The sequence below is a fragment of the Camelina sativa genome, chromosome 11 (genome assembly GCF_030686135.1).
Source record: "Camelina sativa cultivar CO46 ecotype springtype chromosome 11, ASM3068613v1".
NCBI classification, from domain to species: Eukaryota; Viridiplantae; Streptophyta; class Magnoliopsida; order Brassicales; family Brassicaceae; genus Camelina; species Camelina sativa.
In genome coordinates, this window is record NC_141890.1 from 11,877,108 (window position 1) to 11,894,996 (window position 17,889).

The 17,889-nt window shown below is 29.8% G+C and overlaps 2 protein-coding genes across 3 annotated transcripts; both read left to right on the forward strand.

Moving 5' to 3' along the window:
* Positions 1-2,496: 2,496 nt before the first annotated feature.
* Positions 2,497-3,280, forward strand: LOC104723104 (uncharacterized). The gene has a single exon (XM_010441415.3). The coding sequence runs from the start codon at positions 2,581-2,583 to the stop codon at positions 3,073-3,075; it is 495 nt and encodes a 164-aa protein (XP_010439717.2). The 5' UTR covers positions 2,497-2,580; the 3' UTR covers positions 3,076-3,280.
* A 10,365-nt stretch (positions 3,281-13,645) lies between these two features.
* LOC104723105 (pectin acetylesterase 8) lies at positions 13,646-17,371 on the forward strand. Of its 2 annotated transcripts, XM_010441416.3 has the most exons (13): positions 13,646-14,253; positions 14,784-14,899; positions 14,976-15,058; positions 15,174-15,303; positions 15,406-15,485; positions 15,569-15,655; positions 15,762-15,886; positions 16,033-16,093; positions 16,192-16,245; positions 16,331-16,408; positions 16,500-16,605; positions 16,708-16,853; positions 16,941-17,371. In XM_010441416.3, the coding sequence occupies exons 2-13, from the start codon at positions 14,785-14,787 to the stop codon at positions 17,067-17,069; spliced, it is 1,194 nt and encodes a 397-aa protein (XP_010439718.2). In that variant the 5' UTR covers positions 13,646-14,253; position 14,784; the 3' UTR covers positions 17,070-17,371. The 2 variants fall into 2 exon arrangements, with proteins under 2 accessions (XP_010439718.2, XP_087331849.1); XM_087475723.1 differs by lacking the exons at positions 13,646-14,253; positions 14,784-14,899; positions 14,976-15,058 and having other exon boundaries at positions 15,241-15,303; positions 15,589-15,655.
* Positions 17,372-17,889: the final 518 nt, after the last annotated feature.

The window sequence follows — 17,889 nt, forward strand, 5'->3', positions numbered from 1 at the left end:
TCCCAACTTATAATGCTACTAACTGTAAAATCACTTTTGGAACCTCCATCAGTGTCTCTATCCTCGATTAAATTAGCGGGCATTATATACTTCGATTTCATTTCGTTGTATTGTATAGCTTCCGTTGCAAAACCCGCACGAATCAAAAACCCACACAATAGATCGGCAAAATTATATCAAAAAAAAATCAAAGATCAAAGCTTTCGATATAAACATGTAAGTAGGTGATACCCCGTGCTACAACACGGGATTATATATTTTGTTAACATACATCTGGTACTGATCTTATACTTTATAAGAGAAGGACGCAAGTAGGCTGTACATAGATTCAAACCAAAAGTTGATATAATTTTCCAAGTTCCATGCTCCAAATCAGCTTCAAACTTCTTGATATGATCCTTTCTCACAGTAGCTTCTATTTTGTCACCCTATATAAGCAAAAAAAAAACACTTAGAAAGAATTGATATTAATCGATTAGTAAAGGAATATCTAAATTGATATTTAAAATACATACTGTTTCGTCAGCCAGAATCAGTTTGATTGATTCACCAAGTTTAGCGGTATTCATTCTCCAACTGTGGAGAATTTTAACTTGAATACGCCAAGCATTTTTATATGGTTTCAGATCTTTCAAGGGAGTGTATGAAAAAGGAAGAGCCATCATTTTGTCTAACGAATTTAAATGTCTTCTTTAGTATAATATTTCAATAGGAAGCTCTGAATATATTTATAGTCAAATTAGGTAGATTTATGTTATCATTTAGAAGTTAAGATTTGATATTTCTAATATACGCAAAACATATTTACTTCTTTGATTCGTTACAACTGAAAGATGAATATTCCTTTTTAAAATTTTATCGTAAAAGATTAGAGAATAATTCTAATCTCGGAAATCAAGCAATTTAGTAAGATTTGGTAAGATGAATATTCGTTTCCAAAGATTTTATTAAGATCAATCTCGGTAATTAAGAAATTATCATAATTTTTGGTAATTAAAATATATGGTTTTAATTTATATACCTTAATGAAGTCCGAGTGTTTGCCTCTAACGAATAACTTTGTTTGCCTCTAACGAATAACTCTGTTTGGTGACGGAAATAACTATTCTTGAACCAAACCAAAAACAGGACCCGAATATTATAAACATGGAGTACAAACAGATGCGCGAGTTTTATTTCTTCTGTTTCCGGGTTATACAGGATCCGCGTCCCGACCCGGTAGTAATTTGTTAGTCGACTCAAGGGTATAATGGTCATTAATCAAAATCGTAACTATAGGTTAATTTAATTAAATTAAGTGATTCTCTAATCAATTTTAATGCAAAACATACCAAAACAAAGTCATGGTCCAATTGAGTCTAGTGAGTACTTCAGCTTTAATAGAATAGATGTTATGTAGATATAATGTTATTTTCTTAATTAACTGTCCTATTATGTTTCAAAAAAAAATATTTCTTTTGACATAACTTATGTTATTCTTTTTAAATTTGTTATTCACTATTTATTTATTAATAATTATACATCTTAGTGAATTACTTTTTTGTTTATACATGTCAAAATCTTATTGAAAAAACATGTATAATATAAGTAACGTACAATGGAAAATATATTAGTTTTGTTAATTTTCTTTTTTGATTTAGAATTTTTTTTTAGATTTAATGTTAATTTTTTAATTAGCTATTTTGAAAAATAATGATTTTTTGACACGTGTCAACATCTCATCAGTGTATTTAACATCTGTCATGAACATACGATCTAGAAGATTGAGATCGAGCAACATCGACCACATACATGATCATTGTATGTTTTTTTTTTGTCAAACATCATCGTATGTTCTACAGCATCATTTATGTAGGAACATATTCCGTACGGTACGGACATGCAAATTGCGTCTTTAAAGAAAAATTAAAATTCAAAAGAAGTCTTAGTTTATGTTATAGTTGTTTTTTTCTATGGTATCCAAAATAAAAACCAGAAAATACCAATATAATGTAAAATGGAGCCCGTAAACTTTTTGGAAATTTATAATATAATAATGTTTAACAAATAGACCAAAATGTGAGACTGCATCAAACAAAGATAATGATAATACGATGTTTATATTTTCAAATGGTGATTATGAAAATTCTACTTAAATTATGCCGTATACAGAAGAGCGTTTCCACGTTTTTAAAAAGAAATCACAAATATGATAAATATCACGATCAGAAGAAAAAAAAAAAAAAAAAAAAACATCAAAAAATTTGAGTATTCTTTTAGTTTTTGGTATCAGTGTTAAGTACTTTTGCCTTTTAATTGTTAGGCAATATACAACGAAAGATTGCCAAAGAAAAAATTGTAACTTTATTATAAATATTGGACGGTTGGACATAATAATCGCTTTAAGATGTACCCACCAAAGAATATATTAGGTAAGTATTAGCAAAACTGACACTTAGGCCAACCTTTTAAAACATAATATATAATGTGTATGTATAGATGTATGCATATAAATATGTTAAGAAAGGAGTGATCAAGAGCAATTCACAAACCAATCACTTCATACCATATCTAGCAATCCCTCTCATATATAATAGTCTCATGGCCACTAAATTCACCATCCACACTCAAACCCACCGCCCTAAAACCATAATTTCAACCCCAAAATCTCGTCGATGCAATCGAAACAAACGAAAACCATCCAAATCCATAAGCGAAAACATGTTGAACAACGTTTTTCCTCGCAAAACGCTAGCAGAAATCTATCATAATAACATAAATTTGCACCCTCATACTAATCTACTACTATATACTGAAGATGGTCAGTCCGTAAAAGAAGATGAGGAGATGAATCAACAAGAACACGGGAAGGTCTCGAACTCCAACTGCAAAGATGGTAAGTCGATTACCGTGACGGGAGATTTGAGACGTGATGTAGCTCGATTAAGCTTGTTGTGGTACATGAAATGTTCCATAAGCTTTATATTAAGGAAGGCAAGAGCGTTTTACAATGAGTTTTGTTGTGATACGTATGTTGAGAGTAGCAGCGATATGGTTGTGGTAGATCCATATTTTTCAATTCCGGTAATTAATTAATAGCTCAAATATACGTAATACTTATAAACTGTATTATAATTAGTAAAATGTTTCATTAGCTTTGTTGTGCTGTAATGTGTTGTAATGTGTTGTACGTCCACATAGATGTGTAAGTAGACGTCCATGTATGTAACTAATTTTTTAGTTATATTAATCCCGTGTAGTGAATTATGTTTCTATGTTAAAAAAGAAATGTTTCTATATACTTATTATCATCTGCACTTAAAATCCCACAATTTAATTTACGTATGCAGTAGACAATAATTAAAATTAAATATTTTGGAACATGTATGACACATAATATTTTTTAAGAGAAAGTGATTTTTCAAATTTTTTGTTATTAAATTTTGGATTTTAAATATAAAAGTAAGACTAGAATCATCATGTGGAAATTAACATATTTTTTTTATCAAGTTTACAATATTTTCTCGAAAGACATTAATTTTTTAGCTTAAACTCATCAAGGTTTGATCATCGGGATTATACTAGGTATTGACATTCACAACAGTCTTATGCAAACACTTCAATTCTCCTTGAACCAGCAATTTCAATATGGAACTCATCAAGCGTGGCAAAGATATCTTTAGGAAAATAGGATCATAGTCATCGCTGTCAATAAAAGACTCGTATACCAGCAATTTTCAATGAACTCATCATGTTGTCCAATATATATGTAGAATTTGGGAGGAATAACTATTAACCATATGTATTATTATGTATGTATGCCTTGCAAGTTGCAATGTTGGGTCATCTCGTCATTCGTCAATCTTATCAGCGTCAATCTTTATCTCCTCAAATGTAGTCCTTTTAAAAATATGGATTATTCATTCTAGACAATATGCCTCATAAATCTACGGAGCTTTATTGGATCTTCCAATGGGTAATGTGGTATGTATATGGAAACCCATAAATGATAAAATATTTTTTTTTTAAAAACAATGGAATATATAGATTATTATTGCTCGTCATATGATATGTTAGAACCCAGCTCTCTATAGAATGGCAGAGTTGGTTCGCAGTGAATTCTTGAAAATATGTGATTGAGTGACTCCAAGTACAAGTATACAAAATGTTTGAGGAGAGGTATATGGTAACTGTCAGTTTTCACTTCTAAGGTTAGTAATCTCTAGAAGAATGGATGGATCTGTCCATGCATGCAGAATCACATGCATATAACGTTGTAATGTAATTATTAAATTTCATGAGAAGGACCACACGATATTTAAATACATCGTCATTATATATGGTCCTCTACACCATAAATGTTTCTGCACCGTTATATATGGTAACTTATGTTGACTCTTACCTGTCTCATTCAATACGAATTACACGTTCGTATTCGTTACTTCGAGAACTATATAGATATACGAGGCATGAATCATGATGCTGCCTGTGATCCTGTCATGCATGTTGAATAACTGATATTGGTTGACCAAAAAACTGATAATGATGACCGTAATGATCGTCAATGACCACTAGAGATTAGCTAAGAACTTGTATTGACGGTCATGTAATGATGATTAGTCTTAGTCATGTTGTTGTTGATGATGGCGAGGACGAGAACTAAATTTTCTTGTTTTGACCAAATTAACTACTAGAAGGGGTAAATATGTGTGATTTCACAAATTCAAAGTGATAGTTCATGTTTTTAACTCTAGTATATATTAAAAATAGTATTTAACTAACGTGAAAATGGTTAAAATCTCTTTGTAGAAGCCGATGATAATGTTGTGTAATTTTTCGGTGTGAATGAAAATTTGATGTTGAGCAAAAAAATTAAAAAAAAAAATGTTGTAAAAATTGGGTTTAGTTTTAAATTATTCATGTATGGGGGGGGGGGGGGGGTAAAGAACTGAAAAGTTGTTGGGACAAAGAGTAAAATCCTAAAGCCCAACTGGTCTTTTATTTCGACCCAAATTTCAAACTTGGCTTATCAGCCCATATTCAAAATTCCCGATAATGCGAACAAAATATAAAATAATATATCGGACAAAACATCTTTTAATTAAGGTGTTGATTCAAATCAAAGTTCCATGAATTTCATGTACACGAGAGCTGTTTTGTTGTTATATCTAATATGTTGGATAATGCTCTATGCCTTTACATATACTAGGTTTTGAACCCACGCGTAGCATGCGTGTATTTGATATATTTTGATGAAAACTATAAATGATTATTGACAGTAATAAAATATTATTTTATAAAAAATTTTAAATCAGTATTAAAGAAAAAAAAATAAATTTCATATACACAATTTTTTAAAATATAAAAATCATTTGTGTTATAAAATCAAATCTGATAAAAAAATCATGAATTTAACTAGACGTCCAAGCGAGGCGAATCAAACTGATGACCTCACATATCCTAAACCATTTCTTTGACCACGAGAAAAACGAAACAATTTTATCATCATGAATTTAACTCGTTTTCATATTTAGTTGATCGCTACCACCTATGTTTTCATGTTTTTTATTCAATGTTTTCTTATTCTTCGTATTCTTTCTTGTCATTTTTGTTGTCAAATTTTGTGGTAATTGTCATCATTACTTTTACCGTCTGGTTCTTCGTTATACTCTTTTTCTTCTTATTCCTCGTCAACTTCTTTACATTTTTCCACTGAAAAACTTTTTTTTTTAGACTACCACACAACTTGTTAACCCATCAAACTCCAAGAAAAAAATCATTTCTTTTCTCATAAAAAAAAATAAGATAAAAAATAAAAAATTAATGAAAGAATATCAACTTATCTATAAAATCATACACAAAAATATGTTTTACAGCTCATAAGAAATAAAAAGCACAAACGTAGATAAATAAAAAAATTTATGTTTTACATCAATATTTATAATATTTTAAACTTTTAAAAAGTTTCGAAATATAATATTTAAACTTTTTAAAAAGTTTCAATATTTATAATATTTTAAACTTCTAAAATTTAAAAATTATAATATTTAAAAGCTAAGAACTTTTAAAAGTTTCAATATTTATAATATTTAAACTTTTAAATTTTTTAAATATTATAATACATTTTTTTGAAACTTTTTAAAGTTTTAATTTGATCAAATGAAAAACTGGATCAAACCGAATAAAACTTTTAAACTTGGACGCTTGATAAATCAAGCTTTCCTGCTCATTCCAACTTGGAAGCATATTAATCTTATTTATACTGGTTCTGAACCATTGTCTAAAAATTTTATAGCTGATGTGAGATATTGTACATAGTTCTTTTATTTACATAAATTTAAAACTTTCCTTTTTCTAAAAAATTCTGGAAATTTAAAAAATGTTAATGAATGACATGTCAAATCCTGATAGGTTGTTTAAAATAATTCTTAATATAGAAAATTCTGGAAATTTTAAAAAAGTTAATTAGTGAGGTGTCTAATCCCTATTGGTGGTTTAAAATCTTAGGTGGACAGCTTAAGAAGCTTATAGCTCCTACTTTTATTTAGTATAGATTAGTCTAATACTCCTTCCGATATGAAATAAGTGCCGTTCTGGAAAAATTCTCTTAGATTAAGGAAGTGTACAATATGACTATTTTGATCTCAGAACTAAACCTAATTTACAATTTTATTTTTTGTTTCTCTTTTATTTGTGTTAATTTAGTTAAATTTATATTAGTAATTTAATTAGTATTATCACATTGAAAAAAAGACAACGACACTTAATAAAAAAAAAGGAAAATCACTCCTAGAACGACACTTAATTCAAATCGGAGTGAGTAATAATGTTTGATCTCATAACGCCATACAATCTTTCAACACGGATGACCAATATCATTCCATAATCATGGTATATGATTAGTAAAAATTATAACTTGTCCTTAAGTCAAACAGGATCTATGATTATAATTGTACTCTATATTTGGTACAATTGGGTGTTACAGACAAAAACTATATACTAAAGCTCAAGTGCCAATCAATAGACCATAAGAATCACTTTACGATCCTGTACCTTTTGTTACGAATCAAACAATTATATAATGTGTGTTAGAACCAACAGACAGTAAGTTAATAAACGTGAAACAACTCAATTTTCTTAAGACAAGTACATTTAAAATGTCGCCGACAAAAAAAATAGTTTTAGATTTTAATTTTTGTATACACTCGTATTAAAATCTAGCCACCATTATAACTGTTTTAGTTGTCTAGAATCTTAATTTGGTAACACCAAAATCTTCCACTATGAGTTAAAGTATTAAACCGATCAAATTGAAGAAATGGCCAAGTAGGGGGAATATAATCATGCTCGTGTAATCGTTGGATCATAAAGTATGCATTCCATATGTATTTTCATTTCTTAATGATGTAATAATCATGTGATTAGCTTAACTGGCTTTACATAATAATGTTAGTTGACGTTGTTTCTTGGAACAACCCACATGGAATGTTTTTGTATATTCCAGTGTTACAAGTTGCAAACATCTTTAAACCTTAGAGAATTTTATTCTCTCGTCCTCAGATAATTGGTTTCTTTCTATAAATCAACCCTTGTCTTCTGATTTATATTAAAACTTCCCGAACTTATAAAAGTATCAGCTACACCATGTGTCTTCACTAATTTGGTCCATCTATCGCAATACAAAATTAATTTTATTTTTGCTCTTCCCAGTCAAACTATGGTAGAAGAGTAAAAGTAGCACTAAGTTCAGTTAGCATATGGTCTATAATGTTTAATTGCTTATTAGTATAAATCTACAATGTTTAGACATATTGTAGAGTCATGTAGACGAGAGGTGATGGACCATATTATTTTCTGACTGGATTAAACCTGTAATTGGATAATCATCAATTCATGAGAGGTAGATATATAACGACCAATCGCTGTTGAGCATGAACCAATCTCCTATATTTTTTTTGGTTTTTCGTATATAAACCCAATCAATTCACGAAACTTGTCTAATTGTTTTATTGAAAATTATTAAATAAACAATATGTAACGATTAAATATTGGTACATAGTTGGCCAGCTAATGTTTTCTTAAATGCGAACATGTTCTTGTTAGTATTAATATTAATATTTATTTTTGAACATATTTTTCTTATGCTATTCATATTTCTCCCAACTTAACTTTCACTATTATATGCTAATATAAGGTTTAATTGAATAGTTGAACAAAAAGTAAATTGGATAAACAATAATGTAAATTGTTGGTAAATTTTGTACCTTGTGATATTTTAAAATTTAAACCAACTGCAAGTTGTTGCAAGTTTTTAACACATCACCAACTGATAAAGCTACTACAGTATACATTAAAGTTTTTTTTTTTAAGTTTTAAAAGTTAATAAACAGTGGATTTATCACAATAGTCATTAGAAACATCATTAATATTATTGACTAATAACTATATCAGAACCATATAATATTACTTTAACAAAAAACACACACACATAATATTACATATATATAATTAGGTGGAACCAAATATACTAGTAAACTATGATAATTGATAGCATATTTAATTGTCATAATACCCCCATTAGGCTCAATCAAATCTCATTGTTAATGATGATTTACAGAACATGATCTTCTTCACGGCAACATATCGCAGTTGCAGCCAAGTCACCCGCTTTATTAATGTGATACTCCATTTATTTTCTCAAACTTCTTAATGGAGTAAAGAAAAAAGTACTCGATGGGTTATAAATATATAACTCCCTAAAAAAACAAAAATTTGTAGTTCAATAGTTTGTGTTACTACTTATTATCATTATCGGTATAAAATTAAATTTTAAAATCCAATAATATATATATGAATATATGAGCATGCATGTGTGGACTTGTAGATAACAAAAAGAAACATGATAGATCAAATAAAAATATTGGTGATGGACTATTCACTATCGTATATGTATGATTAAGATAACTCATATATCTATATTTGATACAACATACATCTAAATAACCGGTTAAGTGATCATTACTATTACTTGTACTCCAAAACATTATATTTACGGTCAATGGATCTGAGACAACAAAAATTATTTACTCGTCGAGTCATGCACCTGCTATATGTTGAAATCCACAATAATAATTAAAAGTACACCAAATGGAGAAAACTAATCTTGTTTCGAAATATTTAACTAATTGAAAGTGCAATGATCACTCAACTATCAATATCATTTGGTTAGCAAAACACAGTAACTGTGCATGAACACAAACATACAATCAGCTACTCCAATCTTAATACGAGAAGCCGATATATTTCCACAAATCTGTTAATTCACGATGATGTTTACATTACAACTTGCTAAGTTGATGTGATTATTATACGACGGAGGATGATAAACTACGGATACAATTTTGGAGCCCACTGGTTTAGTGGATTTGGAGTCTTATCTTCAAAGCAGCCTTAGTGACCAACTAGAAGATGAAGACCAATTAAAATGGTTGGACAAACTTTTACATCACATTGTCAATGTGTAAACTTCAATGTGACGTATTTAAATTCTTCTCTTCATCTATTGGTTATATATAAAATTATAACCCGACAATAAATCTATATATATATATACATTTTTGAGACATTTATAAAATAAATCTTGAAGTTCATAATTATTTACAAGCATACCATTGACATTAATTATTAATTTATTTTTTATTTAATTAATTAATATTAAGTTTCTATTTATTTTCCATCCTAAATAAATTTCCAAAACAATAAGAACCACTTTCCTTAACATTAAGTATTAAGTTTATAATTATTTAATTAATATTAAGTTTCCAATTTTACAAAACAATATTTTCTTCATACACAAATTTCCTAACCAATCGGCCTAATCAATAAACGAATTGATTTTCAATATTGGAGGAGGATCTGTGGCCGAGATTTTTGATCTCAACGTATTTAAAACTAATTTTTACTTTCACGGGTTTCGTATGATGAGTTTTTGCGGATTAAAAATCTTTGAACATGTTGTCTGACCCGCATAGCATAACGGGTTTGGACTATAGAACCAACACTAAAACTATTAGTTTATCTCATATATACTATAGATTTGTAATCATAGCCTTGAAAATTAACTTATAAATTATTTAGTATATGAACTACAAAATATTACACATACTATAACACATTCTTAATATTCAAAAAAAAAATATTAAATACACATAAAAATATACACTAACATACTATATAAGCATATACCTCTGTTTAATTCTAGAAAACAAAACAAATCTAGAATTTTATATTCTATCTAATAACAAATTTAATGTAATTAAGTTATAAACTTTATAAAACGTAAGAAGAAGAAAAAAAAGTTTAAACAAAATTCTAAATTAATTAGACAAAAGTTAATTAATTAATTTTTGAAAACTAAATCAATGAAAAATTGTTATTTAAAATACAATAATTTATAATTTAGTTCCGCGGTATAGCGCGGATGAAACCCTAGTGCTATATTAAAAGTTATAAAAAAGAAATTGAAGATCACTAACTAGCGAAAGTTACAAAACAGGTTCTCTGTGACGATCCTTTTCAGTTTTCACCAAGAGTTTAACAAGTATAATAATTCTGTGGTCAAGAAATATCATATAGTTTTTTTTGCTAATAATTATATGAATAACATTGAACTATTTTATTTTTTCCTCTAGCTTTAGTTTTAATTAGAATTTTATTAAAGTTTGAAATTTTTTAGTTATAAAGTATAAAAAGATTTTATATTCAATTTTAAAAAATTATTAATTATGTTAGAATCTATCATGTTTTAGTAATGAATTCTAATATTGGTTCCGATAATCTCATTTTAGAACTATTTCGAGTTTTCGACTCTTTTTTGTTAACACTAGCTCTCTAATGTTTGGATCACATCGTAGCTTCAAACTAATTTGGCTTATGTTGGTGAGGTAACACTAAAAAACATTGTTTGAAAGTTTACTCGGACAAATGATATAACTTTTGAAAAGGGAAATATTGGATTGAATATTTGAACACATCAAAATGTAATCGAATTTTTCAGCTGAATACCAAAAACTATCGGATTTCTTGTTATAAATACTCTCTCATGTACATTTTTTACGATGAAACTATGGAAATCTACATGATTGTTTGTTGGCTAAATGGCTATACTACAGCTTCGTTCGCTCTCTAGTCTCTCCCTCGTTCTTTCTTAACGCCTAACTCCCACTTATCAGGTGGAAGTGGAACACACCGCGCCGGTTGTGAGAGTGGGTGTGAAACTAAACACGGACACAAATATAGAATTTATAAAGTCACTTTTAGCTCAACTCAACACAACAGCTGTTTGCAAGAAGAATCCCACCGTCAATCACGTGTTTCATAACTCTATCTTCCGCCACGTGTCAAGTAAAGACTCGTTCTCCAATCATATGCTTTTGCTCCTCCCTCCCGCCGATTAGAGAAAACGGTGTTTAATGTATTTTTGGGTTGAGGCATAAGAAGTAGTATTTACCATTTGAGCAGCAATATGTCACATGAATATGTTTTGGGGAAATAAAAATTGGGCTGCGAGTCTTCTTTGTTTTACAGTTGTCACATACTTTAGTTTTTTTTCAAAGACCATCTTGTAATATGCAAATGGTAGAAAAAACATCGTAATACTGTTATAAAATAAAACAAGATTTGAATGTGGCACGTTGCTTCCTTCCACTTAATCATTTGATAATGATGCATGAACCATAATCATATGGCATGTTTACTGATTTGATGATACCTTCTCTACTGTCGCCGAACAAAGGATATTATTTGATTAACTATACATTTCAATAGATTTATAAGAAAAACACATTAATTAACTTTGATAATGTTTTACGAAATAGTTTTCATTAAATCGACCTTATCCTTTTGATTAATTAATTTATCTTTTAAGCTAACGAACGGGTCTTTATGACCAAAATTACTAAACTTACGAGTCTGATTCTATATCGTGGTTGGTCCGAAAATATAATTTCAACTATACTACTTCTCTACCAGCTTTTTATACCAAATTCCAATTTTAAATATACTTTTTGTTTAGTACCACTTACAAATGTTGATATATGTCATTGAATATATTTTTTCTGAGATAGTTACAGTTTTGTTTTTATTTTTTAGTTCGGTAGGTATCAAATAAGCTCCATAAGAGATTTGACATTGATTAATAAAAGTCTAAATAAGTTTGAACTTTGAACTATTAATCATCTTAATAATTTAATTTTAAAAGATAGAAGATAAGCTTCGAAATGAATAATCCATAATTCCGTTTTGACGTTCGGATGGACCGAATTGACTTTGTTGTTCACTTGTTTACATCACTTTGGTCCTTTTCTTTGGTTACTTATCTTCTTCACCAATCTCTCTATTTTTTGTTTTTAATCAATTAATGTATGTATCACCAATTTTTTAATATGAAAACCTGTCCACCAATCGTATAGTCTTTCACAATTTTCTGATTAGTTTCCAATTTTTAAAAATTGCCAACAGCTATGTTTTAAAATAAAATAATATAAACTAACACTTTTTACTCATTGATTGCAAAATTATTGCGAATAATATTTTCAAAAAGACAATATGCTGCTTTCTTTTCCCGTTATTTTTTTCATTATTTTTCTTTTTCTTTTAATAGGTAAAGTAGTCTAGATGGACGTATTACTGGTAAAATACTTACCTAACTATTCCGCCAAATTTAGTCTTTCAAGTGGTACTTATATAGATAAATAAACTAAATAAAGTGGAAACAGGAATAAACGAGAACAAATGCATATTTTTATTTTCTATTTTGAGCAAAAATTTGTCTACCTGATCCTTACGTATTTTTATTATTAGAAAATTAGAGATCGTTGGCTTTCTAGTTTTGGACTAGGTTTAGTTGGTGATCACCGAAACTAAGGTGAGGTAACACACAGGGAATAAAACATCACTTTGAAAAGACAACAAAAAGTGTCAAAAACAGTCCATATTCCCGAACATATCGTCAGCCGTTTGGTCGCTGTGGGAACGCGTCATTAGCAAGCTGCTGATATGATATATATGAGATTCGTTCGTTCGTTACATAACCTTTACATTTCAACAACACCATTACATCACATTACCAGTCCGACCAGATCACGTCACCCACCCCCGACATTCGGGTCGGATCTTATCCAGCCAATTCAAAACCCGAACATCTTTTTGTGACGTGTCGACTCACTATTATAGACATTTCTGAACTCAAGTTTGTTATATTTCACGAACCACCCCTTAATCTTTTTTCTTGTTAGTCAAACCCCACAATCATCAATGTTATTTTTGACCCAATAAATCGATGTCCTTTTAATAAACCAAGGACTTGAGTTGAATAATAAAGTAAACTTATAGTGTTCTTTATATACTCAACTGCTTATAAAATGTAATTTATATGCTCTTATTATTAACCATCTTAAATTTTACTTAAATCATTTTTTTTTTCTAACAGGACTTATGTATTTAACATTTCTATTTCTTAAAACATAATATTGATTTAGAATATTTGAAATTGACTTTGTAAATTTTTCTTCAGTGTAATGATTTGAAATAAGCTACGTTATCACAACTAACACACATTTTTTTTTAGTAACTTTACATAAATCATTAATTAGGTTCATCCATTTTTATTGATTTTTTTTTAATATGTTGCAATTAAAAGAACTATATAGACTATATTTAATGAATTAGGAAGAATCATTTAGTAATATTTAATGGTTTTGATTTTTGATAATCCATTCTTAAATATATATTTCGTATAGGTGTACTGTATGGTCAATAAAAAGGGGTTATTATATAGCAAAAGAAGAAATGGTCAACTTCGTAAGGAAATGATAATTACGGGTAAAATCTGAAAACATTTTGGTATATAAACATATCATCTTCTCGTACACACCACAATCCTTTTGTTTTATTATTACTTCTTTCTTATTTTTCTTATTATTTTTTTTTTTTGGTTTCACGAAAACGAACGAATCAGTGTCGGCTCTTGGGTTCTGCAAAACAGAGAAAAAAAAAACATTGTACGTCGGATCCAAAACGCGCGTTTTTAACAAACGCTAAAACCTACTCCAGATTCTTCTCCTTTCCGCCATTGCTCGGAAATCGCGTCTTCGAGCAATGTGCTGCTGAAACTGACTATCTGAGTCACCCTTCCGAGTTAGCGAAGTGAAAACTTCGAAAAAGGTTTACACTAATCGCAAGTTTTGGGGTTTTTGTAAGAAACCGCGTTTCCAAGTAAGTAGCGTTTTCGGCTAAAACTTTCTTTCCAAGAAAAGATTTATTCTTTTCCCCATTTGCAAAAGCAAAACTTTCTCGTTGATTCCTTCTACGTTGAGGGGAAAAGATTTCGATTTTTTTTTTTTTTTTTTTTTTGCATTGCTCTTTTCTAGACAAAAAAAACCCATCTTTCTGTTCTGACAAAATCTAATCCATGTCTGAAATTTTCTTGTCTGTAAATTTTTTTTCCTTTTGTTTTTATTAAGCTGGAAATTGGAAACTCAGGTACCGCAAAAATCGAACTTAAACTGAAAAAAAGAACGTTTTTTAAGATACTAAATGCTATAAAAATGGTGTGAACATATAGTTCGGATCTAATTCAAGAATTTTTTTTTGTCTACTTCTGTATTTGTTTCCTTCCTCCAAATTGGGGGAGATCTTGTATTTAAGTACTACTAAATAAAATAATGCCATTTTTGCTATAGATGTTCTCTTTTTATCTGTACTTTGATATAAATATTTGTATCTCTTGTTTTGTGTTTCGCCAGAATGTTCAACTTCAAGCAATGGTTGGTTCTTTTGGTGTGTTCGTTAGTAATTATGAAGACAGAAGGACTGTTTGTTAATATTGCATATGTTCGAAACGCAGTCGCTAAAGGGGCCGGTGAGTTTTATATTATTTGCATACATATATAATATTTATTCATTGTGTTTTTTAAATTCTTTCTTTGGTTTTGTAGTTTGTTTGGATGGAAGTCCACCAGCTTATCATTTAGACAGAGGTTCTGGAACTGGAGTTAATAGCTGGTTGATTCAGCTTGAGGTCTTGTTCTGTTTTTTTTCTATCCCTTGTGTTCTGTTTGTTCCTGCTTTGGCTTTAGGAGATGATTCTGAATGAGATTTTTTTTTTGTGGTTATTGGAAATGCTTTTGATTTAGGGAGGAGGATGGTGCAATAATGTCACAAATTGCCTTAGTCGGATGCATACTCGATTAGGTTCATCAAAGAAAATGGTGGAGAACCTTGCTTTCTCAGCTATTCTTAGCAATAAGAAACAATATAATCCTGGTATGAATACAATTTTAGCTTTTGACTAGACTTGTTGATCAAAACATAATAAGTTACGTTTTATATAAGTTTTGGTTGGTTGTGAATGTAAAAAAACGACAGATTTTTACAATTGGAATAGAGTGAAAGTTAGATACTGCGACGGGTCATCATTCACAGGAGATGTGCAAGCAGTGAACCCTGTGAGTATTTTAGGAAGAAAACCATGAAATATTATCTAGTGTTGTCTTCTTTATTTCGATAATCATAATGGTAATTTGATCAGGCTACTAATCTTCACTTCAGAGGTGCTAGAATTTGGCTAGCTGTTATGCAAGAGCTCCTCGCTAAAGGCATGAGAAATGCCGAAAATGTAAGTTTTTAATTTCTTTCACAAAAAATTCCAATCTCCATTTAACTCTTGCAAGGTTTTTGACACTTAAAGAGTGGTTTTAAAACGTTGATGAAAACTGTGGCAGGCTGTTTTGTCTGGGTGTTCCGCTGGTGGGTTAGCTTCATTGATGCATTGTGACAGTTTTCGTGCTTTATTACCTATGGGTTCCAGAGTAAAATGTCTTTCAGATGCTGGCTTTTTTCTTAACACGTAAGACAATTATTCCACTTTGTAAACATTCTTTATCTCTCTATCATCAACTGAGTTAAAAAGACCAGAAATTAATACGGTTCTTATGGTATGTAATTAACATATTTACAATCTAACAAAAAGACTTTTCATTGGTATGTTTTCAGAAGAGATGTCTCAGGAGTTCAATACATTAAACAATATTTCCAAGATGTGGTTACTCTTCATGTAAGCTTTCTATTTACATTTTTTTCCTCTGTAGTAGTGACAGTTGATTCAATTGCTCATTCTTGTTATTGGAACTTTTTCAATGAATTTTTTTGCAGGGATCAGCAAAGAACTTGCCAAGGTCATGCACATCAAGATTGACCCCTGCAATGGTAAAAAAGCATTCATGTTTTTACTTTGTAGCCTTTTTATGTTACTCTTCAACTTTACTCATATCAGTTACCAACAAATATGCAGTGTTTCTTCCCACAATATGTGGCTCGCCAGATTCGAACTCCACTTTTCATCCTCAATGCTGCATACGACTCTTGGCAGGTGGGTTATATCTCTTTTTTAACTACCAGATTTCTCTATTCCAGAAGATAACTTCAGAAACTCATCTTTAAGTTTCGCTCTTGTTTCTCAGATAAAGAACATCTTGGCTCCGCGTGCCGCTGATCCTTACGGAAAATGGCAAAGTTGTCAACTTGACATCAAGAATTGCCATCCAAGCCAGCTCAAAGTTATGCAAGGTTAGCCTTAGAACCAAAACTTCTTATCAGGTTTTGATGGAACCTTTCTTAACTCATTGCAACAAAAGGTTTAAAAACATTTCCGGGTTTTGTGTTCTTTAGATTTCAGGTTAGAGTTCTTGAGTGCGGTGATAAGTTTAGGAAGATCCTCATCAAGAGGGATGTTCATAGATTCTTGCTACACTCATTGCCAAACCGAGACACAAACTTCATGGTTCTGGCAAGATTCTCCAATTCTAAACCGAACGGTAAAAAAAAAGACTACACAATTAGATCAGTAGAACTAACAATGTACATTTTGTTCTTATGATCATTACTTGTTTCTTAATCTGCAGACAATAGCAAAAGCTGTTGGGGATTGGGTTTATGACAGAACATTGTTTCAGAAGATAGATTGTCCTTACCCTTGTAACCCTACTTGCCACCACAGGGTTTTCACACCTCTAGATGCTCCTCCAATTTAAGAGCTTCTCTCTACTACAAAATATATATATATAGATTTTTTATTATTTTTGAAAAGAAAATTTGCTTATAAAAACGATTCATTTGTTAGATATAGTGAAAATATTCATAGGGTTTAGCCATAGAAAAAAAGAAAAAGAAACGGTGTGATTAATTCTTCAGTGTTGAGAATAAGTAAAAGGAGTAATTTTCTTCAGCACTTGTCTTGTGTGCTATTTAGAGTTACTCCGTTCTTTCATTCTCATGTAAAATGCGAAATTGTTACTTTTATTCAATTAAATAAAGTATATTTCCTTTCTCAGTATATGTTTGAACTTTGAAGCTTTTTTTTTTTTTAATTGATAAGTATTTCTCATCTTAATTGAATGGTTTCAAAATTCCTAATAAAAACTCTAAAGTCTTCAGGAACTCCGAACTCGTAACGGTGATTGATTAAGATTATAGTTATAAATTATTTGCTGTAGACTTTTTATTGTGTTAGTTGTATGGTAGGATTTTTGTTGTAGTTTCGTTGGATATAAGAGTAGGATTTGTGGATAATGGGTTGTGTTGTAGCAGTAAATTCTTTGGTGTGTAGATTTTTTTTTTAATTATTTTTATATATATGTGCTTATAGCTTTAACTTTTGCTGTGAGAAAAAAAAAAAAAAAAAAAAATCTCTAGTGTCTCTAAAACCTTGATTATTTAGCTTTAGGAGAAGAAAAAACCAAAAAATTGTGGTTGTAACCTACAATTAGATCAACTAGAATACTTACGATACTTAATGTTAAAGTCTGATTGGTAAACAATTATTGAAATTGAAACAAGTTTTAAAAGTTTTCG